This window comes from Staurois parvus, unplaced genomic scaffold (genome assembly GCF_062004578.1).
Source record: "Staurois parvus isolate SC_StPar_1 unplaced genomic scaffold, SC_StPar_1.0 ptg000900l, whole genome shotgun sequence".
Taxonomy (NCBI): domain Eukaryota; kingdom Metazoa; phylum Chordata; class Amphibia; order Anura; family Ranidae; genus Staurois; species Staurois parvus.
Window position 1 is genome coordinate 478,324 of NW_028318696.1, and position 27,141 is coordinate 505,464.

The window sequence follows — 27,141 nt, forward strand, 5'->3', positions numbered from 1 at the left end:
TAATCTGTTTATATTTTGCATTCCCTGCTTGTTCCTTTCCTTCCACATCAACACGCTAATTACATTTTGAAGAAAAAACCATTCAGTTTTCATTGCATAATTTATTTTAGAGCTAGTGATGTCATCCCTAGGTCTCGGTGCCTCACTATACAATGCATGCAGCTCCGTGCTAGTAGGAGGGGTCAGTTGGGTGCTGTACATAGCTTTGGTACTCCTCCAAAGAGCCCTTGGTACTGACGTAAGCAGTTGGTTGGCCTTTAGGAGCAAGTATGCAAACACCAAAATGCCTTGATATGTGAATGTTAATGTGAAGGAGTGAGTGTTCCTAGGCAGGCTGTATTTGCATGCAGTCTGACCATATGTGATGCATGTCATACCAACTTACTTTGCCCTCATGAGGTCCTGATCCTTTAAGGCTGAGCCCTGCAGGTAGATAACTCGTTGTGACCACAAAGGAATTTGCAGAACTCTTCTTACAGGCAAGTCCATTTCAGTGGGGCAGAGGAGGACGACATAATGATCCTGCACAGAAAACATAAGGCTAATTTATTTAATTAATGGTCAGATGGGCCCAAAGGAACCCAAAGGCCCTTCACTAAAGTGCTGTAAAGAACAGTATTCCCTTTGTAATGTGAATCCATGAGGAAAGAAATAAAAAAGCTGTTATTGCTGACTTGTTTCTAAAGGGTTTTTTTACCAGGGCTGTAGATTTTTTTTTTCTGGGGGGGTTCAGCTCGCAGCTGAGCTGCACCCCCCCCCCCCCAAACATCAACTTCTCCCTCTTGAAGGAAGGAAGAGAGGGGTGGAAGGAAGGAAGGGGTGGGTGGAAGGAAGGGTAAGTGGAAGAAAAGAAGAGAGGGGTGGGTGGAAGGAAGGGGTGGGTTGGTGTAAGGAAGGAAGGGGTGGGTGGAAGGGAAGAAGGAAAGGAGGGATGGATGAATGGAAAGAAGGATAGGTGGAAGAAAGGAAGGAAGGAAGGGGTGGATGGAAGGAAGGAAGGTAGGAAGGAAGGGAGGGGTGAGTGGAAAGAAGGGGTGGGTGGAAGGAAGGAAGAAAGGGGTGGGTGGGAGGAAGAAAGGGGTGGGTGGATGGAAGGGAGGAGTGGGTGGAAGAAAGAAGGAAGGGGTGGAAGGAAGGAAGGGTGGAGTGGATGGAAGAAAGGAAAGGGAGGGGTGGGTGGATGGAAAGAAGGAGGGGAGGAAGGGAGGGGTAGGTGGAAGGAAGAGAGGAAGGGAGGGGTGGGTGGAAGGAAGGAAGGATGGGAGGGGTGGGTGGAAGGAAGGAAGGAAAGAGTGGGTGGAAGAAAGGGAAGGAGGTGTGGGGTGTAAGGAAGGAAGTGAAGAAGGGAGGGGTGGGTGGGTGGAAGGAAGGAAGGGAGGGGTGAAAAGAAGGAAGGAAGGGAGGGGGGAAAGGAAGGAAGGCAGGGGTGGGTGTAAGGAAGGGGCGGATGGAAGCAAGGGGTAGATGGAAGGAAGGAAGGGGCGGATGGAAGAAAGGGGTGGATGGAAGGGAGGGGTGGGTGTAAGGAAGGGGTGGGTCAAAGGAAGGGAGGGAGGGGTGGGTGGAAGGAAGGAAGGTGGGGGTGGAAGGAAGGAAGGAAGGGAGGGAGGCATGGGTGGAAGGAAGGGAGGGAGGCATGGGTGGAAGGAAGGGAGGAATGGGTAGGTGGAAGGAAGGGAGGGAGGGGTGGTTGGAAAGAAGGAAGGAAGGGAGGGGTGGGTGGAAGGAAGCGAGGATGGAAGGGGTGGGTGGGTGGAAGGAAGGGAGGGGTGGGTGGAAGAAAGGAAGGAAGGGGTGGATGTAAGAAAGGAAGGAAGGAAGGAAGGGGTGGATGGAAGGAAGGGAGCGGTGGGTGGAAGGAAGGAAGGAAGGAAGGGTGGGTGGAAGGAAGGAAGGAAGGGGGGGGGTGGGTGGGTGGAAGGAAGGAAGGGAGGTTGGGCTCACCATGACTCATTCAGATGCATCAGGCTGTCAGCTGCTGTGTTCAGTTTCCTGTCCACACCTCCTCTGAAGCTACACAGACTGCAGTGTGGGCAGGCACAGGGGGAGGCAGAGCAGATTCAGTCTCCCTCCCTTCTTCTCCTATTGGTGCAGAGGATGGAGGGAAGGGCTGAGCATTGAGAAAAACATAGCAGCGGTGGGAGGGAAAGGGGGCAGGAGGGGGGGCAAAAAGAAAACTGAGCTGTCAGGTATGTTCTTTGCAGCGGTGGGGGTGGGTGACAAGCAGCGATCTCCTGTATGACTTTCAATGAAGCAGCTGGAAGCTGCATCTCCTCCTCTCCCTCCTGCGGCTTCCAGCTGATTTATTTGAAAGTCATACAGGAGATCATTGCTTGTCACCGCCCTCCCTCCCACACACCCTTAGTCCCGCCACTTCTTGTCGCCCCACACCTTATTTGCTCTCGCAGGTGAGTGGAAATTTCGAGGACTGCAGGGATGGTTGGCAACTCTCCTCTCCACCCTTTATCTACGCCCCTGTTTTTAACAGTCAATATGTCTAAGCACTGATGGTTTCAGATAAGGAGACAAGCCTGTACACATCCCTGTGCAGCCTTGGCCTCACCTGTTGGAGTTAAAGAAGAACTCCAAGAATTATCTTTTCCAGCCTGGCTCTATAGTAAGTATCCATGTTTGATATTTGAGGGCCGTTGGGAATGCGGAAAATCACTGTAATAGTCTGCATTACGTATAGTCATATGGGTTTTCTGGGTCCTGCACCCGCAACTTTGCTCAGCAAGACCACCATTCAGAGATTGCCTTGTATTTTTATGCAATGAATAAAGGAGGTTCCCTGTTTGGAAAAGGTGGGCAAGTGGTGTAGATTGAATCATGATCTCCACCTTGTCCAATCAAAGAATGCCTGGAATGTAAGCCCTGTTCTGTATCCCTAAAATGTGATCCCTCTTCCTGTATCTCTAGAATGCAAGCCTGTTCCCACCCTTTTAGAATGTAATCCTGTTCCTGTATCCATAAAATCTGATCCCTCCTCCTGTACCCCTGAAAAGTAAAAGTTTTTCTATACTTGTAATGTAGGCTTATCCCTAAAATGATCCCTTTTCCTGCACCCCCGAAATATAAGCCTGTTCCTTTATCTATGAAATGTGATCCCTCCTCTTCCAGCCCTGGAATATAAGCCTGTTTCCATTCCGAACTACCAGACTGTGATCCCTGTTCCTCTTACCTGCAGCCGTGGGTGTGCGTAGAATTCATTTAAGAAATCCATGAGCAGATCTATTTTTAGGGAGCTGACACACAGGACCACATGTTTCTCCGTCTGAGCTCGGTAACGGCTGTAATTCCCACCTGACTTCTGCCTTTCCATCCAGAGGAACACCAGCTGCTCAAACTAAATGACATTAAGGATTTTGGTTTAGGACATAACTCTGAAATATTTATTTCTTTGCTCCTTTACCTTTAAAGGACTTAACAGGAATAAGAATAGGTTCTTAAGACCATACCAGTTTATGTCAATGGAGAGAGGAGAGGGCAAGGCTGCCTCACAAGAGGAAACAACCCAATACCCATGGACACAAGATTGCTGCCCAACCTGGCCAAATAGGTGACTATCATTTCCACAGGTACCTCCATTTATGCCTCTAGCAATACCTTCAATCCAATACCCATGTATACAAGATCATTGCCCATTCTGGCCAAATGGGTGACTATCATGTCCACAGGTACCTCAGTGTACTCCTCTAGCAATACCACCCAACCCAACACCTATCTACACGAGATCGTTGCCCAATATGGCCAAATAGGTAACTATCATGTCCACAGGTATCTCAGTTTATGCCTCTAGCAATACCTCCAACCCAGTACCCATGGATACAAGATTGTTGCCCTAACTGGCCAAATGGGTAACTATCATGTCCGCAGGTACTTCAGTTTACACCTCTAGCAATACCTCCAACCCAATACACATGTACAGTCTGGCCAAATAGGTGACTATCATATCCACAGGTATCTCAATTTATGCCTCTAGAAATAATTCCAGCCCAATACCCATGTACACAAGATTGTTGCCCAGTTTGACCAAATGGGTGACTATCATGTCCACAAGTACCTCAGTTTACTGCTCTAACAATACCTTTGATAACTCTTAGGGACATAAAATGACTGTCTGAATAATAAGTGGATGGGATATAAACTCTTGTCATTTACTAAAAACATCTTGCACCATAAGTGATGACTACAGAGCTGCTTAAGTAACACAATCCCAAAGTTCAGTTCACGTATTAAAATTCTACATCAGGCCAAACCCAAGTTCTTTATCTAAATGCCACCATGTTATCTTTTGCCCTAACATGAATCCATGCTTTGCTCTTTTTGGTCAAAACAACAGGTACACTTAAATTCCATGCACCCTCCAATCCTCACTAACAGAATATAGTTACCTCCCTTTCATGCCCCTACTACCAAGAGTGAACAGGATGTCTTGTGTAAGCTACCAGTCATGAGTGTTAGACCTTACACGGATGTATGGACTCCCTGTGTAACACTGATTGGTCCATTGCTGTCACATGGTGTAAGCCATTCTGTGTTTTGCCTCCTGGTGCTGAATGGAGCAGCAGAAGAGCAAAGAATAGGAAAGTATAGGTTTCTGGGGTGGCCTCTAACAACCAATTCACCTCCTTCAGACATTTTAAAATGTCCTGGACTTAAGTGGTTAAAACAAACTCATGGCTTTGAAAAAACAAGCTCATGAATGTTCCGTAATTGTGATCCAGGTCACAAGTGGCTCTACAGCCACCTGCTCACTCTTGTGTTAGAGAGAAAAGACCCCATCCCAGATCTATTCCTTGATCTTCCCTGTGACCCAGAATCAACAATTGTCACTTCCAGTTTCAGAGCTGTCATTCCTCAACTACTGTAGCCAAGGATGCAATCAAGCACGCTCTGTATTTGATTAGCTGCAGTGGAGCCAGCCCAGGTTCACTTTGAAGTCTAAGGCTAGACAAAACTGTTTTTATCTCAGTTCCAGATGGAACAGGGCAATGTTAGAAACGTTGTCAACGTTTTATTGCTGTCTATGACAGCATTAGGGAGATGTCCCTTCACTTCTTGCATTTTTAATACCAGGATGAAGAATTAGGGGAGCTGGTTTTATTGGGACAGGAAAACACAGAACAACAAACACCCGACAGTGGTTCTAACCTTTTCCTAATATGGTGTTCTTCACTGTGTTCCAAGAGATTTTCCATCACTTCCTGTCCCTGTGACACCATGCCAGCAGGGCAGATAATGAGGAAAAGGGAACTTTCCAATGGAGACATAAACAGGCTCTTAAAGTTTTACTAAACCCACAACAGTACAATCAGTCTGTATATGCAGTAAAGCATGCTTGTTATACTCACTGTAAAACCTAAGGGGTTAATCATCTGCTTTGTGTAAAAAGGCTCTTTGATCCTGTTTTCTCTGCTCCTCCTCTTGTTCAAATGCCCACATCTTATCTCCTGATAAGACAGACTGAACCCGTAGCCACATGCACATTCTCAGTTTAGTGTGTATTGCTAGAGAGGTTTTTTCTTGGGGGGGAGAGTGCATGTGATCAGCACAGGGCCAATCAGCACTGTCCAGACAGAAGTCAAGAGTTTTGCATTCTCCTAGAGCAGAAAGATAACTCCTACAAGCTTTAACCAGTGCTCTGCTGAACATTAACCACTTCCCGACTGGCCATTGTATATAAACGGCCGGTCGGTGGCACTTTAGGGTCGAGTGGCCGTTTATAAACGGCCTCCCCGCACCCTGGTTGTGCGCGCTCCCCGGGAGCACGCAGCACCGTGATCGGGTACCTGCTGTGTCCTCCGGACACAGTGAAACACCGATCGTCGGACGGGACCTCTGTACGAAGTCCCGATCATGTGATCACTGATTGGCCAATCAGTGATCACATGCAAAGTAGTAAGTAAGATGTCACTTGTGACATCATTGCTTACTACGTGTGAAATCTGTGAATGATCACAGAGGTCACATGGTACAAGGCTATTCACAACAGCCTTGTACCATGTGCAAGCTGGGATCAATCACAGCTCACTCAGTACTTCTCAATGAGTGCAAGAATGCAGACAGAGAGAAAGAGATATGATTGCTTTTGCATCCTATATGGGTGTAAAAGCAATCAGTGTAAAAAAAAATAAAAAATCTTCATCACCCCCCAAAAGTAGTACAGTGTCACCATGGTGACACTGTACTGCTAGGGTGACAGTATATAAAAATAAATAAATAATAATATAAAAAAAAATAAAAATGTAAAAAAAATGTTTAAAAATGAAAAATTTTGGTTATAAACTAATTTGTCTTTTTTTTTTTTACTAAAAAGATAACAGAATACATTTTGGCCAAGATTTATGATGAAATATTATTTATTTGCAGAATTGTATAAGAAAAACACTTTTTTTCAAAATTTTTGGACATTTTCATTTACATAGCAAAAAAAATAAAAATCCCAGCGGTGAATAAATACCACCAAAATAAAGTTTTATCTGTCTCAAAAAAATGGTAAAAAATTCATATGGGTACAGTGTTACATCACCGCACAATTGGCATTCAAAGTTTGATAGCGCTGAAAGCTGAAAATTGCCCTGGTCAGGAAGGGGGTAAAAGTGTCCGGACTGGGAGTGGTTAATAGAATACACAAGACTGTTCTAACTGCTGAGAAAAGGTATTTAGCAGTTTATATTTACTAAAAAAAATTGCACTTCCATGTTCTGTGTATTGTGGGAGACCAAATATAGTGAATGCAGGGTCCTGGGAGACCAGTTATAGTGAATGCAGGGTCCAGGGAGAGCAGATATAGTGAATGTAGGGTCCAGGGAGAGCAGATATAGTGAATGTAGGGTCCTGGGAGACCAGATATAGTGAATGCAGGGTCCAGGGAGAGCAGATATAGTGAATGTAGGGTCCTGGGAGACCAGATATAATGAATGCACGGTCCAGGGAGACCAGAGATAGTGAATTCAGGGTCCTGGGAGACCAGATATAGTGAATGCGGGGTCCTGGGAGACCAGATATAGTGAATGCAGGGTCCGGGGAGACCAGATATAGTGAATGTGGGGTCCGGGGTTTAGTAACACTTTAACCTTTCACATCCTGTCTAAAACTATATTAACACATTCTGCCTGCCCTGGCATCCCTTGAAACAGTTTGGAACAGCTTGAGTTCAGGAAGGATCAGCGATCATATAACCACTGTCATAGTGGTCACATGATCAGAAGCTAGTCCAGCTGGCTACCGATCTTCAGCCTAGACTGAGAGATGTCTTCGACAGTACAGTTTTTGTGCTGAAAGCATGCATTCTCAGAATATATCAGCCGCCTAGTGACGCATAGGTGCGGCATGTGGATGTTTAAGCTCTCCCATTTGCTGATGCATATGTGTTGGGCAGTTGTAAAGGAATTAAAATAGATGTGCTTTACATTAGTATAACTTACTTCACAGACTTACCTATCAGAGATTTTTACCCAGCTTACTGTTTTAGCTTTGCTTACTTTTCCTAAGCTTAACAATTCTGCTGGAGAGCCAAGGGTCAGGAGTCACTTGAAATCTGACAGTTGCTGCCCTGTCAATTGTTTGACCCCACAACGATGGCTCATAACTCCTGAGACTCTATAACAGTGCCAAAAAGCAGACTCTCATACATAAAAGGAGACTTTTAGGAAATATAACAAGAAAGGACAGCAGGAGATAAGTGTAAAGTGTTAACGACACTTAGGGGTATGTGACGGACTGCCTGGCACCCCGCCTGGGTGCTTCTGTCAGGGAACTGCTTCCTTGGCACTGGAACACAGGAACAAGGTATTGTAGCTGGGCATTGCACCCAAGGACTAGACAACACTAGTTTAGGTACAAACAGGAACTACCTTATTGAACAGAAATACAGGTTTTTATACACTTTAGAAATAGGGGCAGTCCCCACATGAACAATAAAAACAAATATAGCACATTGGGCGAAACACCCAATGATGAATAAGTAATGAGATAAAGTTGAGCTAGGACTAATCCCATCATGTAGGAACCTCCAGGAGGATTAACCAACAGACAGAAACAATAGGTGACTCAATTAGCTCAATTAGCAATGGGAGAAAGAGACTTCACAGAAAACACATAACATCTCAACAGATTACATATAACAAGCAGGAGACCTCAGCATCAGGTTGTTTTGAGCTGATTATAATCTTCTGCTCTGAGTCTAGGAGGGGGGTTAAAGCAGTCTATGCTTGTTTGTGCACAGAGGCCCCAAAGCTATATCTGGGTCCTCCAGTTCTCAGAGTGTGTGTTTCGGGGAGACATGGACTTGAATCTGAAGTAAAACTACTACAAAAGGTCACACCTCTTAAAGAATAAAGCCCCCTCAAATTCCAGGGCCCATAGTCAGTAGGCAAGAGGCTAGCCTGCAGTCTCCTCCAAATGACCCTGTCCTGGTTGGGTCTGTCACATTTCTCCTCCCTCAAAAGTAGACTAACCAGGTCCCAGACCTCCACCTGGTCTGGACATGTGATAGTTGGGCAAAGTGAACCCAAATAGTCAGTCCACACAATCTCCATTCTTGGCCGCAGGGAAGAGTTGTCATCAATAGGTGTGAAGCAGAGTTTGTGGACCCTCTGTCCGGTTGCCAGCGCTTCAGCGGGGAGGTCTGCTGCGGAGGGGAGCCGACTGTCTTGACTCCCTAGAGCCGTGAGGACACATGAGATGCTAGGCAGAGGCCAGTGGTACTCTGCCCTGTTGCCAGTGCTTCAGCTGGGAGGTCTTTATCGTTCTGTGGCTCAGTCTACTGTTGGGGATAGGGGCCGACTGCCAAAATCTCAGGAGCTGTGAAGACATGTTAGGTGCTAGACAGAGGCCATTGGTGCTCTGCCCTGTTGCCAGTGCTTCAGCTGGGAGGTCTTTATCGTTCCGTGGCTCAGTCTACTGTTGGGATTAGGGGCCGACTGCCCAAATCTCAGGAGCTGTGAAGACATGGTAGGTGTTAGACAGAGGCCATTGGTGCTCTGCCTGGTTGCCAGCACTTCAGCTGGGGACCCCAAATCATCTGCTCTGGCTGATTGTTGGGAAGGGAGGACGATCACCTCCTCTCCTAGACTGTGGAACCACTGCTGGGGAGATGAGCCGGTAGCTCCATCTCCTGGACTCCAGAATTCCTGCTGTGGAGCGAGAAATATTTTCTTCGTTCCCAAGTCCCTACACTGCCGCTGGGGAGGGAGAACGACCACCTCCTTTCTCGGATAGTGAATGTGCCGCTGGGGAAGAAGAACTGCTGCTTTCTCTCCCTGGGCCCTCGGAATTGCTGCAGGTGTGTGGCCTGTTGCCAGCTCTTTAGCTGGAGTTAGGAGTTCCACTATATCAGCCTGTTCCTGGGGAAAAGGGCTGCCTGCCCTGGCTCCCTGGAGCATTGGAAGTGCTGTTGGTGCTGGACAGAGATCAGTGGTGCTCTGCCCTGATGCCAGCTCTTCCACTGGGAAGTAAAATGAAAATTCGGTGGCACACAAATCCTCCAGGGCCACGGATTGTTGTAGGCAGAGGTCAGCAGTGTTCTGCCTTGATGCCAGTTCTGCTGGAGGCTCACTGGGTTTTTCCTCCTCAGCAGAAAAGTCTATTAAATACCAAGTCTCTGGAGCTGATGGCTGAAGAAACAGTCTCACTATCTCCTGTCCCTGGAACTCAGGAGATGTTACCTGTGCTGGGCAGAGGCTATTAGAACTCTGCCCTGTTGCCAGCACTGCCATTATAAGCTCAGTAAATGTTATATCCTCTGATCAAAAGTCAATTAAATTCATGCTTTCTGTGGCTGGGGAGAGAAGACAGTTTCCTTCTCTCCCAGGTCCTTGAACTGCTGCTGGGGAGCTGGCTGCTCCATCTTCTGTACCCTCATCCAGCTGTTGGACAGACACATTCCTCCATCCAAGCTCCTCCTGTGCAGAAACAGGTTTGTCAAAGTGAGTCAACACCGCTTTCATAGCTGCGGATGGAGGTGGGCTAAGTACACCATTAATCTGCCCCATTACTGACACTTCAGCTGAGATTTCAGAGCTGTTGGCTGGTACTACTTCCCAGGCAAAGAGAGTCCAGCCCAGCTGCTGAGTCTGGCAGCCGTCTGTAGACGATCTCCAGCTCCCTTTCCTGAACTCCAAATCTTCCTGTGCCCAGAGCACTTCCGAGATGTTCAGCATCTGGTCTCTGTAATCCATGATTTCCTCCAAAGGCCACTCCAGGTCACTCTTGAAGTCAGGGTCCCGTGACAGCCTCTTGTACAACAGCCCCAAGCCGCTGTAGCCAAAGCCTTCCGTCGGGATGCTGTCCGCTATCCAAGGGCACACTTGATCTACACACCAGTGAAGGGCTCTGTAGCTCTAATCCAGACGCATCTCTTTTCCAGACCAGCTTTCCCATAACTCAGCTGTCCACTCCTTATGCGGGTGTTCCCCAAATAACAGCACCCACACTTCATACTGCAATTTTTGTTTTATAAATACACCCCTAGCTGTACCCCTGAGTTGTCCTTTTCAAACAACGATCCTCCAAAAACTGTGAAATGCAAGGATACTATTATGTCCAACTTTTATGTATTTTTTCTGTGTTGTATTAAATTGCATCAGGCTACTATTGTTCTGATGTATGCTGGCATCTAGTGGCTTTACTGGGCCACTACAGCTCATTTACTTATGTGTTTTGGTATCTCCCTCTGTTCCCCTCCTGTTTAGTTTTAGTTAGCCAAGTCCTAGCTAGACCTGTCCTGTATCTATGTCAGTCAGAGTTAGTACTTCTGCAGACAGGGCTTTGGAAAGTCACTGTCTTCTTACACTTTAGCAGGACTGGAAAAAAGTCTTCTGTACTGCAATTAGCTGAAGTAAAATTGTGTTGGATTCAACTTCTGTGTCTTTACTGAAGAGTTAAGCTGCCTGTGGATGGTGCTAATTCAGCAGGTGACCATACTGTCTGAACACACTGGGTCTAAGGAAATTTGGCAATGCATAAAGCGACAATTGGACCAGAACAGTTACAGTTAGTTCAAAGATTCTGGTTTGTGAGTGTTCTACTTCCATTTACTGGGAATGAGTTTTCACAGAGCCATAACCTGACCAGAACAACATAGTGATAAGAATAGTAAACATTTTATATCAGCCTCTTGCTGTTCTTTTTAGCTATATTTCCTCAAAATCTGCAGAGAAATATCAACAAATACAAGGCTCTATTATTTGACAGCTATCACTCTCAACTGTTATCTATGCCTGTGGTTACTGTAGAACTATGTGCAAAACCAAATGGGATGCATATGACGCAGTCTGTCGCTAGCATTAATACAGAAGATTTCCTGCTGCTCTCTGCATGGTAGCAGCTGTCTCTTCGTATCGGTCTGACACGCCCCTGCTGAGCCCCAACTACAACTCATGCTCCCTGCTGATTGGAGAGCTCTAATGTTGAAGAGGAGGGGGTGGTAAACCCCTGCAGAAAGACCACTGCTACCATACACAAAAACAGTGGGTTTCTTTTGCAGTGTAATGCTGGGTCCCCGTATCCTCTGCTTGCACTAGAGATTGATGAAAAGAAATAGGAAATAAATAGGAAATAAAGGAAATAGTAAGACATTCCGAAACCAGAGTTTTGAAGCATCCTTAAAGAGGTATTAAACACAAAAGCAAACATTTATAACATTGCAGCCTACTATTTCTTAGATATCAAGACTGCATTAGATTTCTTTTTTTTACTTTTCTTTCCTTTATTTTCATCTGGTGATCCAGACAGTAAATCTTTTGTTTTTCAATGGAACAAGTTGTTCTGCAGGTGTATCACTTAGAGTGTTGAGACAAACCAGTTACCACTGACAGAGGTGCTTACAATGATCAGCTTTCATTAATTCATGTAAAACCTTTAGGCCAAAAGAAAACAAGATTGTTGCTGTAACTGCTTGTGTTATTGCAGTGTGACCTGCAGTTTGGCTTCATTTTGTTAGTGTGTCTAAATCTGATAGTACATCTAACACTTATCTCCCCTAGAGCAGTGTTTCTCAACCTTTTTTCAGTCAAGGCACCCTTTAAAATTATGGGCAGTCCTGAGGCACCCCATTCTAAAACCCATTCTAACATGGGGTATCTCAAGACTGTCCATCATTTTAAAAGGACACCCCATTTTAAAATGTGAAAAACTTTTCTAATAGTTTTATATAACGCAGCAACACCCACACATGTAGGACACCCAACATTAGAGGGGATTTATTCTTCCAAAGCAAATACACTTTATCACACTGGTACTGACTAGTATTCCATTGTTTCTCTTCTCCCTCAGTTTTTCTCCATCACTGACCTAATGTGACCCCAGCACTGATGGAGAGGGGCGGGGGAGGGTCAAACTAGGATGCTGTGCAGGCAGATGACATCCTCCTTATTAACTGATGATGTCATTGGTTGTCAGGATACCAGTGGCTAGAAGGTCGTAATGGTGCACAATGAAAACCTGTGGCTTTGCGTAACTAAAAAGCAGGCTTGTTCCAGCCGCTGGCTTGTATACAAGCTTTGGACAATTCGTAGAAATGTTGCCAAGGCACCCCTGAAGAAACCTCAAGGCACCCCAGGGTGCCTGGGCACCCTGGTTGAGAAAGGCTGCCCTAGAGTAACAGTCTTGCTGTACAAATGTGCTCCCTGTGCTCCTTCATCCAGAGTGTAGACACTCTAATACCGGAGGTGTGTTACTGGCCAGATTACCAATTCAAAATAGAGGGGAAAAGAAAAAAGAAAGATAATGCAGCCACCACATCTAATGATTGGTAAGCTGCAATATATTACATTTTAGGTTTGGGGTTTATTACTGCTTTAATGCTGTGCTGGTTCCAATAGAAACAGAACACAAGGGGCATCCTTTACCGGATATTACCACAAAGGTCTAGGAAACGCAAACTTTCCATTAAAAAACACACTAAAAGTGAATTTCGGAAAACAAACGCAATAAATTACCCATATTTATGGTAAAATATAAAAGAAAAGGTTGCCCTGAGTAAATAGATACCCAAGTGCCAAACCCCAAATTTGCGTGCGCCTATGAAATGGTGACAAACTTCAGTACCCCATATTTTCTATAGACGACGCTTCAAAAGCCCCTTCTAGGTCATCAGTTAGGTGATCAGCGTTACGGAGGGGTCTTGTGCTAGAATTATTACTCTCACATTATTGATCCGCGTGCGCGGTGATATGTAACATGTGTATCGCAATCTGCATTTTCATGCGCAGGTGCCCTGACTTGTGCGTACACGTTCATACGTGCGTATATGTGGGAGTGGGGACCCTCAATTTTTTTCAGGGGGTGGGGATGTTGTGTGCTTTGGTGTAACGTTATTTTTTTGCATAAAAAAAAAAATTTTTTTTTTACTTAACTTTTGTTTTTCATCACATAGGAGACACAAAGTCCCCTATGTGATCATTTTTAGGTGACAGGCTCTAAAAGACCCTGCATGTCTCCTCAGGTCTCCGCTAGGTGTACTGCAATGCAGAGTGCATTGCAATACATCTCTCCCCGGGTATTCTAGCCGGGGAAAGTGACAGCCGTCACCCGGAAAAGACATCGCACAAGTCGCCTTCCGGGTCAAAAGAAGTTTGTCTGCTCTCCTCTCTCCCCTCCACCAGCCGGCACCCGCCATGGCGCTCCCCGTGCCCACAGATGGGAGCTGCCTGACTGCTTCCACCTGACAGGCAGAAGTCTGCCTGTCAGTTTTATACATGATCCCAGTTGCTGCAGATTGTGTATAAAATTCCCTGCTAACAGGTCCATACAACGTACAGACCTCTAGTGGCGAAAAAGTTAATTTAAAAAAACTTTTTGCTGAAACTACATTTGGGCTTTAAAATGTTACTAAACCCCGAACGCTGCATTCACTATATCTGGTCTCCCAGACCCTGCATTCACTATATCTGGTCTCTCCGGACCCTGCATTCACTATATCTGGTCTCCCCCGGACCCTGCATTCACTATATCTGGTCTCCCCGGACCCTGCATTCACTATATCTGGTCTCCCCCGGACCCTGCATTCACTATATCTGGTCTCCCGGACCCTGCATTCACTATATCTGGTCTCCCCGGACCCTGCATTCACTATATCTGGTCTCCCCGGACCCTGCATTCACTATATCTGGTCTCCCAGGACCCTGCATTCACTGTATCTGGTCTCCCCAGACCCTGCATTCACTATATCTGGTCTCCCCGGAACCTGCATTCCCTATATCTGGTCTCCTTGGACCCTGCATTCACTATATCTGGTCTCCCCGGACTCTGCATTCACTATATCTGGTCTCCCCCGGACCCCGCATTCACTATATCTGGTCTCCCCAGATCCTGCATTCACTATATCTGGTCTCCCCAGACCCCGCATTCACTATATCTGGTCCCCCCGGACCCTGCATTCACTATATCTGGTCTCCCAGGACCCTGCATTCACTATATCTGGTCTCCCCGGACCCTGCATTCACTATATCTGGTCTCCCCGGACCCTGCATTCACTATATCTGGTCTCCCAGGACCCTGCATTCACTATATCTGGTCTCCCAGACCCTGCATTCACTATATCTGGTCTCCCACAGCACAAAGAACATGGAAATACAATTATTGTAGTAACTATAAACTGCTAAATACCTTTTCTCATCAGCAGTTAGAGCAGTCTTGTGACTTCAGCAGAGCACTGGTTAAAGCTTGTAGGAGTTTTTTCTTTCTGCTCTAGGAGGATGTGAAACCCCTGACCTCTGTCTGGACAGTGCTGATTGGCCCTGTGCTGATCACATGCACTCTCCCAAGAAAAAAAAACCTCTCTAGCAATACACACCAAACTGAGCATGTGCATGTGGCTACCAGTTCAGTCTGTCTTATCAGGAGATAAGCCATGGACATTAGAACAAGAGGAGTGGCAGAGAAAAGATGATCAAACTGCCTTTTTACACAATACAGAGGATTAACCCCTTAGGTTCCACAGGGAGTATACCAAGCATGCTTTACTGCATATACAGACTGATTTTTCTGTTGTGGGTTTAGTAACACTTTAAAGAAGAATTTCAGGCATGGGTATGTTATACTTAGTAAAATTGATCAAGCTTGGACCAATGTAAAAATGTACATACCATATCTGGTGAATGCACCTGGAACCTGAAAATCACGGTAGGTAGTAGACATCACTACTCCAGTGATCTCCACTTGCTTCCAGGTCCCTTGCCGAGCAGCTACTCTGCTATTTGCTGAACAGAGGAGGTCGGCCGCTTGGCATGGGCACCATTCAGAGAATGCGTTGCATTTTCTAAATGAAGGCAATGATTGCACAGGATGGAGAGGTGGGGCTGTAATATCACGATCTCCACCTCATCCATTCAGAGAACTCTTTGTGCATTCATTCAGAAAATGCAGAGCACTCTCTGATTGGTGCCCGTGTCAAGCAGCCAACCTTCTGTGTTCAGTAAGCAGACCAGCTGCTCAGCATGGGACCTGGAAGCAAGTGGAGATCACTGGAGTAGCAGCATCTACTTCAGTGATTTCCAGATTCCAGGGGCATCAGCCAGGTATGGTTTATACATAGTTGCATTGGTCCAAGCTGGTTCAATGTAACTATGTATGAAATACCCATGCCTGGAATAATCCTTTAAAGTGTATTTCTGCTTTTGCATCCAAATTGGGGTAACACCTACTTTATATTTGCTACATGTTCCCACTAACATATTTTAACCTCTTGGCATCGGCCAAACGCAAATGTGTGGCCTCCCGGCATCTGGACCTAGACTCCCAGCGGCCACACATTTGCGTTCTATTAAAAAAAGACATATGTGCTCAGAGCGCACGCTCTGCGTGTTCCCAGCATACATGTCCGGTACTCATGGAACGGTCCCGATCTCCTCTTTTGATCGGGACCTTTCCCGATCACGTGACCGCCGTGACGTCATGTCACGGCGGTCACATGACTCTAAACCCCGACCCGCCTCCCAGATTCTGAAACCCTTAAAGGGCCAGGAGGCGCCAGCGCCAAGGGGTTAAAAATTGTTACATTTCTAAGTGCTTTTTACTTGCTTGAAAATCCTTTCATTGCTCTTTTTCTACTTGATGTATGAATGCTACCCTTTTGTTAATCACTGATACTGGTACTCCCGTTTTATTTATATACGTACATGAAGTTATACTTTGTATCCTTTAAAATCTTTAATAAAAGTTACTAAAAGAGAAAATCCTTCCATGCTCTCCCAATTTTTTTTGTGTTTAGGATGGAGGTGTTGAGTAATGTGTAGCACCCTCCTAGTTTGCTAGTTGTTAGGGTAAATTTAGTTAGCTCCTCTGTAGGAAGAGCAGCAGGGGGTTAATTGTGTAGGAGGCTGTGCGAGCTTCACAGGCTTTGGTTCTGTTATCTCCCCCTGCATTCTGGAACTCGCTGGATGTTTCCAGAACATAGTGGATGGAGGGACAGAGGCTGCAGCCTGAATATTCATGGAACTTCCACCAATCTCTGGAGACCAGCCATCTGGAGGTGACCCTTGTGCTGGGGCTCTGTCCCCTGGGGCAGAAGAGAGAGAGAAAGGAGGAATTAGAGAGCTTCACCCAGCTTAGGTCTAAGCTAAGCCTAGCTGCAGACCCTCAGTCAAGTCAGAAGCAGCCTGTCCAGTGATGGCCAAGGTAGCAGCTATTTTTGACCCTGGGAGTTTCCTATGGGACTGAGTGAGTAACAAATCAGCCATCACCCCTAAGTGAGATGGAGGACAGTGAAGTGCAATACGGCACATGTCTGGGACAGAGTGTAGCTCAAGTGCAGTGCAAGACCGTCAGGAGCACGGTAATTTTCCAACCTTGGGACTAGAGTAGAAATCTGCTGTGCAATACAGCCAGTGCTCTGTCTTTCTTGCAACTTTTTCTTGGAACGGTTATACCTTTTTTGCTTTGAACTCCTCCTCCTACAGCTGTGCAATACAACGTGCATCTTGGAATTACAGCAGGCAGATATTTAGCAGGTCATCTACTGTTTGTACATAGTTCTACAGGGTTTCTTAATTTTGGGCTATCCCATGCACCCTCATTCCCCATCCATGTTCATCATTCATACCATTTGCCTGGCTGTGGGTGCTATGAGAGGGAAATAGGCCCCAAATCCAGCAGTTCCTTTGAGGTCAGTGCTACAAATGTTTAATATAATTAACCCTGTCCATACTCGGAATTCTTTATTTTCAGCTGTAAACTAGATTTGAATGCAGTCTTTCCTAACAAGGGGTTATATATTTAGAAAGTGCCCTCCTGCATTGTAAGGCAAGCCATAGATGATTCTATTTTTGTGGTTGCAGGAAATAAAATTGCTCGATTTGCCCATCAATCCATTCAGTGTTGATGAGGGAATCCTTCCCGCAGCACTATCCTGCTAGCTGGGAGCGTTCCCGGCCGCCAGAACACAATGGAATTGCTATACTAAAACTGGAGAGTGCAAAATCTGGTGCAGCTCTGCATAGAAACCAATCAGCTTCCAGGGTTTTTTTTTCGCTCAAAGCCTAATTAAACAAGCTGAAGTTTGAAGCTGATTGGCTACCATGTACAGCTGCACCAGATCTTGCACTCTCCAGTTTTAGTAATTAAACTCCAATGTTTACTGCTAGAGATGAGCGAATTATTCAAAAATTTGATTCGGCTGATTCGCCGAATTTGAGGAAGAAATTCGATTCGATGCAAATTTATTCGCTACGAATTTAACTTATAAAAAGGGTTTCTAGGCTTCAGAGAGCCTTTAAATTAGTGCAGAACACTGTACCTTTAATTTAAATGCCCTTGGAGAAGGAGAAGGAGAAGGATGAGAAGAAGGAGAAGGAGAAGGATGAGAAGAAGGAGAAGGAGAAGGATGAGAAGAAGGAGAAGGATGAGAAGAAGGAGAAGGATGAGAAGAAGGAGAAGGATGAGAAGAAGGAGAAGGAGAAGGATGAGAAGAAGGAGAAGGATGAGAAGAAGGAGAAGGATGAGAAGAAGGAGAAGGAGAAGGATGAGAAGAAGGAGAAGGATGAGAAGAAGGAGAAGGATGAGAAGAAGGAGAAGGAGAAGGATGAGAAGAAGGAGAAGGATGAGAAGAAGGAGAAGGATGAGAAGAAGGAGAAGGATGAGAAGAAGGATGAGAAGAAGGAGAAGGATGAGAAGAAGGATGAGAAGAAGGAGAAGGATGAGAAGAAGAAGGATGAGAAGAAGAAGAAGGATGAGAAGAAGGAGAAGGATGAGAAGAAGAAGAAGGATGAGAAGAAGAAGAAGGATGAGAAGAAGGAGATTCTTCTTCTCATTCTTCTCATTCTTCTTCTCATTCTTCTCATTCTTCTTCTCATTCTTCTTTTCATTCTTCTTTTCATTCTTCTTCTTCTTTTCATTCTTCTTTTCATTCTTCTCATTCTTCTTTTCATACTTCTTCTCATTCTTCTTTTCATTCTTCTTTTCATTCTTCTTTTCATTCATTCTTCTTCTTCTTCTTTTCATTCTTCTTCTTCTTCTTTTCATTCTTCTTTTCATTCTTCTCATTCTTCTTTTCATTCTTCTCATTCTTCTTTTCATTCTTCTCATTCTTCTTCTCATTCTTCTTCTCATTCTTCTCATTCTTCTTTTCATTCTTCTTTTCATTCTTCTTCTCATTCTTCTTCTTTTCATTCTTCTTTTCATTCTTCTTCTCATTCTTCTTTTCATGAAGAAGAAAAGAAGAATGAGAAGAATGAAAAGAAGAATGAAAAGAAGAAGAAGAAGAATGAAAAGAAGAATGAGAAGAAGAATGAAAAGAAGAATGAAAAGAAGGAATGAGAAGAATGAAAAGAAGAATGAAAAGAAGAAGAAGAAGAAGAATGAAAAGAAGAAGAAGAATGAAAAGAAGAAGAAGAAGAATGAAAAGAAGAAGAAGAATGAAAAGAAGAAGAAGAAGAATGAAAAGAAGAATGAAAAGAAGAATGAGAAGAATGAAAAGATTCTTCTTCTTCTTCTTTTCATTCTTCTTTTCATTCTTCTTCTTTTCATTCTTCTTCTTCTTCTTTTCATTCTTCTTTTCATTCTTCTCATTCTTCTTTTCATTCTTCTCATTCTTCTTCTCATTCTTCTTTTCATTCTTCTTCTCATTCTTCTTTTCATTCTTCTTCTTCTTTTCATTCTTCTTTTCATTCTTCTCATTCTTCTTTTCATTCTTCTTCTCATTCTTCTTTTCATTCTTCTTCTTCTTTTCATTCTTCTTCTCATTCTTCTTTTCATGAAGAAGAATGAGAAGAATGAAAAGAAGAATGAAAAGAAGAATGAAAAGAAGAATGAGAAGAAGAATGAAAAGAAGAATGAAAAGAAGAATGAGAAGAATGAAAAGAAGAATGAAAAGAAGAAGAATGAAAAGAATGAAAAGAAGAAGAAGAATGAAAAGAAGGAAAAGAAGAAGAAGAATGAAAAGAAGAAGAATGAAAAGAAGAATGAAAAGAAGAAGAAGAATGAAAAGAAGAATGAGAAGAATGAAACGAAGAAGAAGAATGAAAAGAAGAATGAAAAGAAGAAGAAGAATGAAAAGAAGAATGAAAAGAAGAAGAAGAATGAAAAGAAGAATGAAAAGAAGAAGAAGAATGAAAAGAAGAAGAAGAAGAATGAAAAGAAGAATGAAAAGAAGAAGAAGAATGAAAAGAAGAAGAAGAAGAATGAAAAGAAGAATGAAAAGAAGAATGAGAAGAATGAAAAGATTCTTCTTCTTCTTCTTTTCATTCTTCTTTTCATTCTTCTTCTTCTTTTCATTCTTCTTCTTTTCATTCTTCTTTTCATTCTTCTCATTCTTCTTTTCATTCTTCTCATTCTTCTTCTCATTCTTCTTTTCATTCTTCTTCTCATTCTTCTTTTCATTCTTCTTCTTCTTTTCATTCTTCTTTTCATTCTTCTCATTCTTCTTTTCATTCTTCTTTTCATTCTTCTTCTCATTCTTCTTTTCATGAAGAAGAAAAGAAGAATGAGAAGAATGAAAAGAAGAATGAAAAGAAGAAGAAGAATGAAAAGAAGAATGAGAAGAAGAATGAAAAGAAGAATGAGAAGAATGAAAAGAAGAATGAAAAGAAGAAGTATTCCAGTACAGCAAAAAGTGTATCTGCAGAGAGCTCCGCTATTTCTGACAGTTCCAGCGGTTGACAGCGGTTGAAACATTGTATCTATTTTTTTCCGAATAAAAACATCTGTATCCTAAATGGAAACAAATAGATACAATGTTTCAACCACTGTACATGTGAAGGAACTGTCAGAGAACTGTCAGAAATAGCGTAGCTCTCTGCAGGGACACTTTTGCCGGCTGATCGGGAAAAATCCGATTCGCGCACCCGAATTATGCAAATATTCGGATTCGACGCGAATCAAATTTTTCCTGAAATTCTAAACGAATTCCACTTCGCCAGGTTCGATTCGCTCATCTCTATTTACTGCTAGTGGCTATAGCTGCAGGCAGCGATCGCTTGCTAAAAATCCATGGATTTACTATCTATCCATCTATCTATCTATCTATCTATCTCTCTCTCTCTATCTATCTATCTATCTATCTATCTATCTATCTATCTATCTATCTATCTATCCATCTATCTATCTATCTATCTATCTATCTATTATCCATCTATCTATCTATCTATCCATCTATCTATCTATCTATCCATTATCTATCTATCTGTCTATCTATCTATCTATCTATCTATCTATCTATCTATCTATCTATCTATCTATCCATGGATTGACTTGGGTACAACCAACCTGCCCACAGATGGACCAAATCTGACTGCCATCTGATGGGCTAGATGGATGGGGAACGGATACCCATCCATCTGTTTTTAGGATCGGGTGTAGACAGTCCTATTACATCCACTGCTTCATAGAGGATAGCAGAGGGTCCGGTTAAGTCCGCCTAAAAAACTGACGGGTGGATCCGGTTCATCCACCTGTGCAGTGGTGTATTTAAGTTTTTTGCTGCCCTAGGCAACAAACATTGAACGCCCCCCCCCCTCCCCGGCAGAGAAAGAGCTTGACACGGACCAACACCAGACCCCCCCCCCATGGTGAGAGCCTGACAGTGACCAACAACACCCCTGCCCCATCTCCACCCAAACCCAAGAGAGCCTTCCATTAACACCCCTCCCCGGCATCAGAGAGACATCTGGACTACCCCGGGAACAACAGTGGGGCTCTGCATACACCATCAAGCAGCCTGCAGCCTCTCTCAGATCCCATGCCATACATGTCCCTTCTTGTGGGGGGCAGTGATGCCCCCCTAAAAAATGCTGCCCTAGGCAAATGCCTTGTTTGCTTTGTGGTAAATACGCCCCTGTGCCTGTGTGAAAGGGGCCTTAAAATTGATCTTCGAATCGATTAGAATTGATATCGTCTCCTTATAAATATCTAAAAGGTAAGAAATATTTTTTCATTTTGTTCAGGCATGCCGTATGAATGGGAACACATAACATATAACGGGGTTTTCTCACCTTTAACTGCAAAAGGGGAAATATGCTTTAAAGTTGCAGTAAACCGCCAGAAAAAAACCCCCAAAAAACAATGGGTCCCTGCAGGTTTAGGTTATAATATAGATTATGACAGACTTACCTTTACACGCACACAGGGGCGGACTGACAACTTATGGGGCTCCCGGGCAATAGGGGATCATGGGGCCCCTGTGTCCTTGCCCAAACTCAAAAAAGCCTATGAAAAAGGTACCAAGGGCATCTCATTGGGGCCCCCTACTGACCCCAGGCCCTCGGACAGTGCCCAACTTTCCAAATGGTCAGTCCGCCCCTGCACAGAGCCCTCCAGCGCAGCACCATCACGGCTCCCTAGTGCTGCCATCTTCACCTAGTCTTCCTTCCGGGTTGGCGGGCTCCGGCCTTATGACTGGCCGGAACCACAATGACGTCATTCCTGCACGGGAGCCCTTGGCTCCAAAAGTCCGGCACAGCTATGCGACGTGACGTCACCAGCTGTATGCTGTGTGAATATCTCCTAAACAGTGCACGTTTAGGAGAAATTCACAGTACCTTATAATAGGCCTACCTGTATATACAACTTAAACAAAATACTTTACTACCACTTTAAACGAGGCTAAGCAAAAAAAATTATCTCCACTTACAGAGTAAGGCCTGCTGTGGAGAAAAGGTAACTCAATCAGAGCAACCCACTTAAAGGGTTCTGAACTATAGCGAAGAGCTCTTGACAATAATTACAGGGCTCCCGTGATGGGACGAGTTAACTGCATGAAAGGACTGATGTTACTTCCTGCCTTTCTTTCACAGCACCCACATCTGTCATCTTGTCTCATGACAACTGTCACCATAAATGATCAAGACATCTCTGTGAATCTCAATACAGCAATTCCCAGGGAGAAGAGACAGGCAGTAGAGGGGGAGAGGAGAGGCATCAGGAAAAAGGAGACAGAGAGATATTCACTCAGCAGATATAAGCTGGTCTGGAACTCATTTATGCACATTGTTGCCACTTTCATGGCACCTTCTCTGATCAGAGATCTTTGTGCTGTCAAAGTTCCCAACACCTTGTGTAAAATAAATCAAATTTTCACACAAGGGTGGGAATGACACACTTTTACTGTGTCATTATCTACAAGTCAAGATTTGTTTTAACACTCCAAAAAAAAGGCGGTAACTTTGGCATACATAACAATCAACATACAGGACTTTTCAGGGCATATCTGACTCACCTTTCATTAGTCAAATCTTGAATACCTGCTTTCGAAGCTATAAAGCACATGGTTTGAAAAAAAACACAAAAACAGTCCGGCACTACAGTCCCATGAAATAGTGACAGATACCATCATCAAAAAATGATTGTAGAACATGATGATGCAGTCCTATAACCCCTGCTGCTTGTAGGTAACCACTGGATGTAGTGAAACTTGGAAGAGACAAACCAAACACTAGAGCGGAAAGGGGCTTATGGTATTAATGAATCGTAAAATGTCTCCATGTCCCCTTAAGGAACTAGTGCAGCATCCACATATAGCCAACTGGGTAAATAATAAGTGTATATTAGTTCGTCTATAAAGGACCTGGACTATCTTGTGTTCATAATGGTTATCCACTTTTATAAAACAACTGTAGTCAAAAAGTTTAAAGATGAAACATTATTTATTACAGTTACTTACAGTATATACAGTGTGTTACCAATTGTTTTCTTGGTGACTGTGGTCCCAGCTGCCTGGAGATCATTGACAAGATCCTCACGTGTAGTTCTGGGACGATTCCTCACTGTTCTCATGATCATTGACACTCCACGAGGAGAGATCTTGCATGGTGAACATGCAAATCAGTGCATAATTTGTTAGACATGCATTTCTTTTGAATTTTTTGTTGCTATTCTGTCTCTCAGTGTTACAATACACCTACCATTCCATTTTTAGACTGATCATTTCTTTGTGAGTGGGCAAACATTCAAAATCAGCAGGGGATCAAATACATATTTCCTTCACTGTAGCACTGTCAGTGTATATGTATGCAGTGCTTTACATATATTGTACTTTCACATCAGTCCCTAACCCTCAAGGAGCTTACAATCTAAGGTCCCTAACTCACATTCATACATATACATACTAGGGCAAATTTAGACAGGAGCCAATTAACCTACCAGTATGTCTTTGGAGTGTAGGAGGAAACCCACGCAAGAACAGGGAAAATGTGTAACTCCAGGCAGGCAGTTCTATGGTTGGAATTCGAACCAACAACCCTAGTGCTTTTTGGTGGAAGTGCTAACCACTTAGCCACTGTGTTGTCCATAAACATATGCTTACATCAAACCTGGAACTCTCGTGGTGTGTAGTAAGAACTGGATGGTATACTGTATGCCACATGTGCCCTTGTGGGTGACCAGACCATAGGGGCAAACACACAGGCTTCACTGGGGAAGAAACCACTGAAACTGGTACACTGAGGACACAGGAAGCTCCAGGGTACACGCTGGGACCCGCATCACCAGAAGTGACATGCAAAAAGTACGTGAACAGCCCTCTGCATTACCAGAAGTGACGCGTCACTGTACACAGGAAGCAACGAGGGAATATGGACACAAACATGAAGAAACTTCGCTCAGGTGAGTGAAGTGGCCAGTCCCAAAACCTACCCCACTGACAGATACCGGCTCGCCACCGTGCTGAATTGTAAAGAAAACGAAGGATGGACAAACTCTGAAAAGGGATACCGAAGATAAAATGTCTTTATTCCAGATGACAGTACACAGGGAAATGGCTGACCAGTTTCACACAATTTCAGTACTTAATCAGTGGTTATGAATAAGCACTGAAATCAACCATTTCCCTGTATCCTGTGTACTGTCATCTGAAATAAAGACATTTTATCTTCGTTATCCCTTTGCAGAGTGCGGCCATCCTTCTTTTTCTTTACAAATGAGGGAATATGAGGAGGGATGGGAAGTAGAGATGAGCGAATCGAAGTATCCGAAGTGGAATTCGAGTCGAATATCGGAAAAATTTCGATTCGTGCCGAATCCGAAAAACAGCCTAATTCGGACGCGCGAATCGAAATTTTTCCGAAAATGGCGGCTGACATGTGCGGCGACGGAGCGGGGATGTCGGGGAAGGCGCGCAGACAAGGCGCGCTGCCCCATAATGCATTCCTCAACGACATGTGATCGCATCAGCCAATCAGCAGCCAGCCAGCCAGCACTGTGTAATGGTCGAGGTATATATAGCGGCCATTTTGGAAATCTTCATTTGCCTGCAGTCATTGAACAGAGGCAGACCGCTCTGTACTAGGGACAGGGACAGAGTTAGGGCCACAGAAACGAGAATTGGGGACAGAGAGAAGTTACTTAGGGACAGAGAACCATTACTCAGGGACACAGACTTGTTAATGAGGGCCACAGAATCGTTATTTAGGGACAAAGAAACGCTAGTTAGGGCCACAGAATTCATACTCAGGGACAGACAGAATTGTTACTCAGTGCCAGAGAATTGTTACTTAGGGCCACAGAAACGTTATTAGGGCCACAGAATTTTTACTCAGGGACAGACAGAATTGTTACTGAGTGCCAGAGAATTGTTACTCAGGGACAGACAGAATTGTTACTGAGTGCCAGAGAATTCTTACTCAGGGCCACAGAATTCATTCTCAGGGACAGACAGAATTGTTACTCAGGGACAGACAGAATTGTTACTGAGTGCCAGAGAATTGTTACTCAGGGACAGACAGAATTGTTACTGAGTGCCAGAGAATTGTTACTCAGGGACAGACAGAATTGTTACTGAGTGCCAGAGAATTGTTACTCAGGGACAGACAGAATTGTTACTGAGTGCCAGAGAATTGTTACTCAGGGACAGACAGAATTGTTACTGAGTGCCAGAGAATTGTTACTCAGGGACAGACAGAATTGTTACTGAGTGCCAGAGAATTGTTACTCAGGGACAGACAGAATTGTTACTGAGTGCCAGAGAATTGTTACTCGCACAGACACAAAATTGTTACTTGCACAGACACAGAATTGTTACTCGCGCAGACACAGAATTGTTACTCAGGGCCACAGAATTCATACTCAGGGACAGACAGAATTGTTACTGAGTGCCAGAGAATTGTTACTCAGGGACAGACAGAATTGTTACTGAGTGCCAGAGAATTGTTACTCAGGGACAGACAGAATTGTTACTGAGTGCCAGAGAATTGTTACTCGCACAGACACAAAATTGTTACTTGCACAGACACAGAATTGTTACTCGCACAGACACAGAATTGTTACTCAGGGCCACAGAATTCATACTCAGGGACAGACAGAATTGTTACTGAGCGCCAGAGAATTGTTACTCAGGGACAGACAGAATTGTTACTGAGTGCCAGAGAATTGTTACTCAGGGACAGACAGAATTGTTACTGAGTGCCAGAGAATTGTTACTCAGGGACAGACAGAATTGTTACTGAGTGCCAGAGAATTGTTACTCAGGGACAGACAGAATTGTTACTGAGTGCCAGAGAATTGTTACTCGCACAGACACAAAATTGTTACTTGCACAGACACAGAATTGTTACTCGCACAGACACAGAATTGTTACTCAGGGCCACAGAATTCATACTCAGGGACAGACAGAATTGTTACTGAGTGCCAGAGAATTGTTACTCAGGGACAGACAGAATTGTTACTGAGTGCCAGAGAATTGTTACTCGCACAGACACAAAATTGTTACTTGCACAGACACAGAATTGTTACTCGCACAGACACAGAATTGTTACTCAGGGCCACAGAATTCATACTCAGGGACAGACAGAATTGTTACTGAGTGCCAGAGAATTGTTACTCAGGGACAGACAGAATTGTTACTGAGTGCCAGAGAATTCTTACTCAGGGACAGACAGAATTGTTACTGAGTGCCAGAGAATTGTTACTCTCACAGACACAAAATTGTTACTTGCACAGACACAGAATTGTTACTCGCACAGAGACAGAATTGTTACTCAGGGCCACAGAATTCATACTCAGGGACAGACAGAATTGTTACTGAGTGCCAGAGAATTGTTACTCAGGGACAGACAGAATTGTTACTGAGTGCCAGAGAATTGTTACTCTCACAGACACAAAATTGTTACTTGCACAGACACAGAATTGTTACTTGCACAGACACACAATTGTTACTCAGGGCCACAGAATTCATACTCAGGGACAGACAGAATTGTTACTGAGTGCCAGAGAATTCTTACTCAGGGCCACAGAATTCATACTCAGGGACAGACAGAATTGTTACTCAGGGACAGACAGAATTGTTACTGAGTGCCAGAGAATTGTTACTCAGGGACAGACAGAATTGTTACTGAGTGCCAGAGAATTCTTACTCAGGGACAGACAGAATTGTTACTGAGTGCCAGAGAATTGTTACTCTCACAGACACAAAATTGTTACTTGCACAGACACAGAATTGTTACTCGCACAGACACAGAATTGTTACTCAGGGCCACAGAATTCATACTCAGGGACAGACAGAATTGTTACTGAGTGCCAGAGAATTGTTACTCAGGGACAGACAGAATTGTTACTGAGTGCCAGAGAATTCTTACTCAGGGACAGACAGAATTGTTACTGAGTGCCAGAGAATTGTTACTCTCACAGACACAAAATTGTTACTTGCACAGACACAGAATTGTTACTCGCACAGAGACAGAATTGTTACTCAGGGCCACAGAATTCATACTC

The 27,141-nt window shown here is 44.1% G+C and overlaps 1 protein-coding gene across 1 annotated transcript in view; it reads right to left on the bottom strand.

Moving 5' to 3' along the window:
- Positions 1–27,141, bottom strand: part of LOC149442223 (potassium channel subfamily T member 2-like) — a 419,624-nt gene that overhangs the window by 142,818 nt on the left and 249,665 nt on the right. The window contains exons 11-12 of the mRNA XM_089656330.1: positions 3,182–3,346; positions 386–522 (exon numbers count right to left, since the gene is read on the bottom strand). Coding sequence (XP_089512456.1) covers positions 386–522; positions 3,182–3,346 — 302 coding nt within the window. The remainder of the gene's footprint in view (positions 1–385; positions 523–3,181; positions 3,347–27,141) is intronic.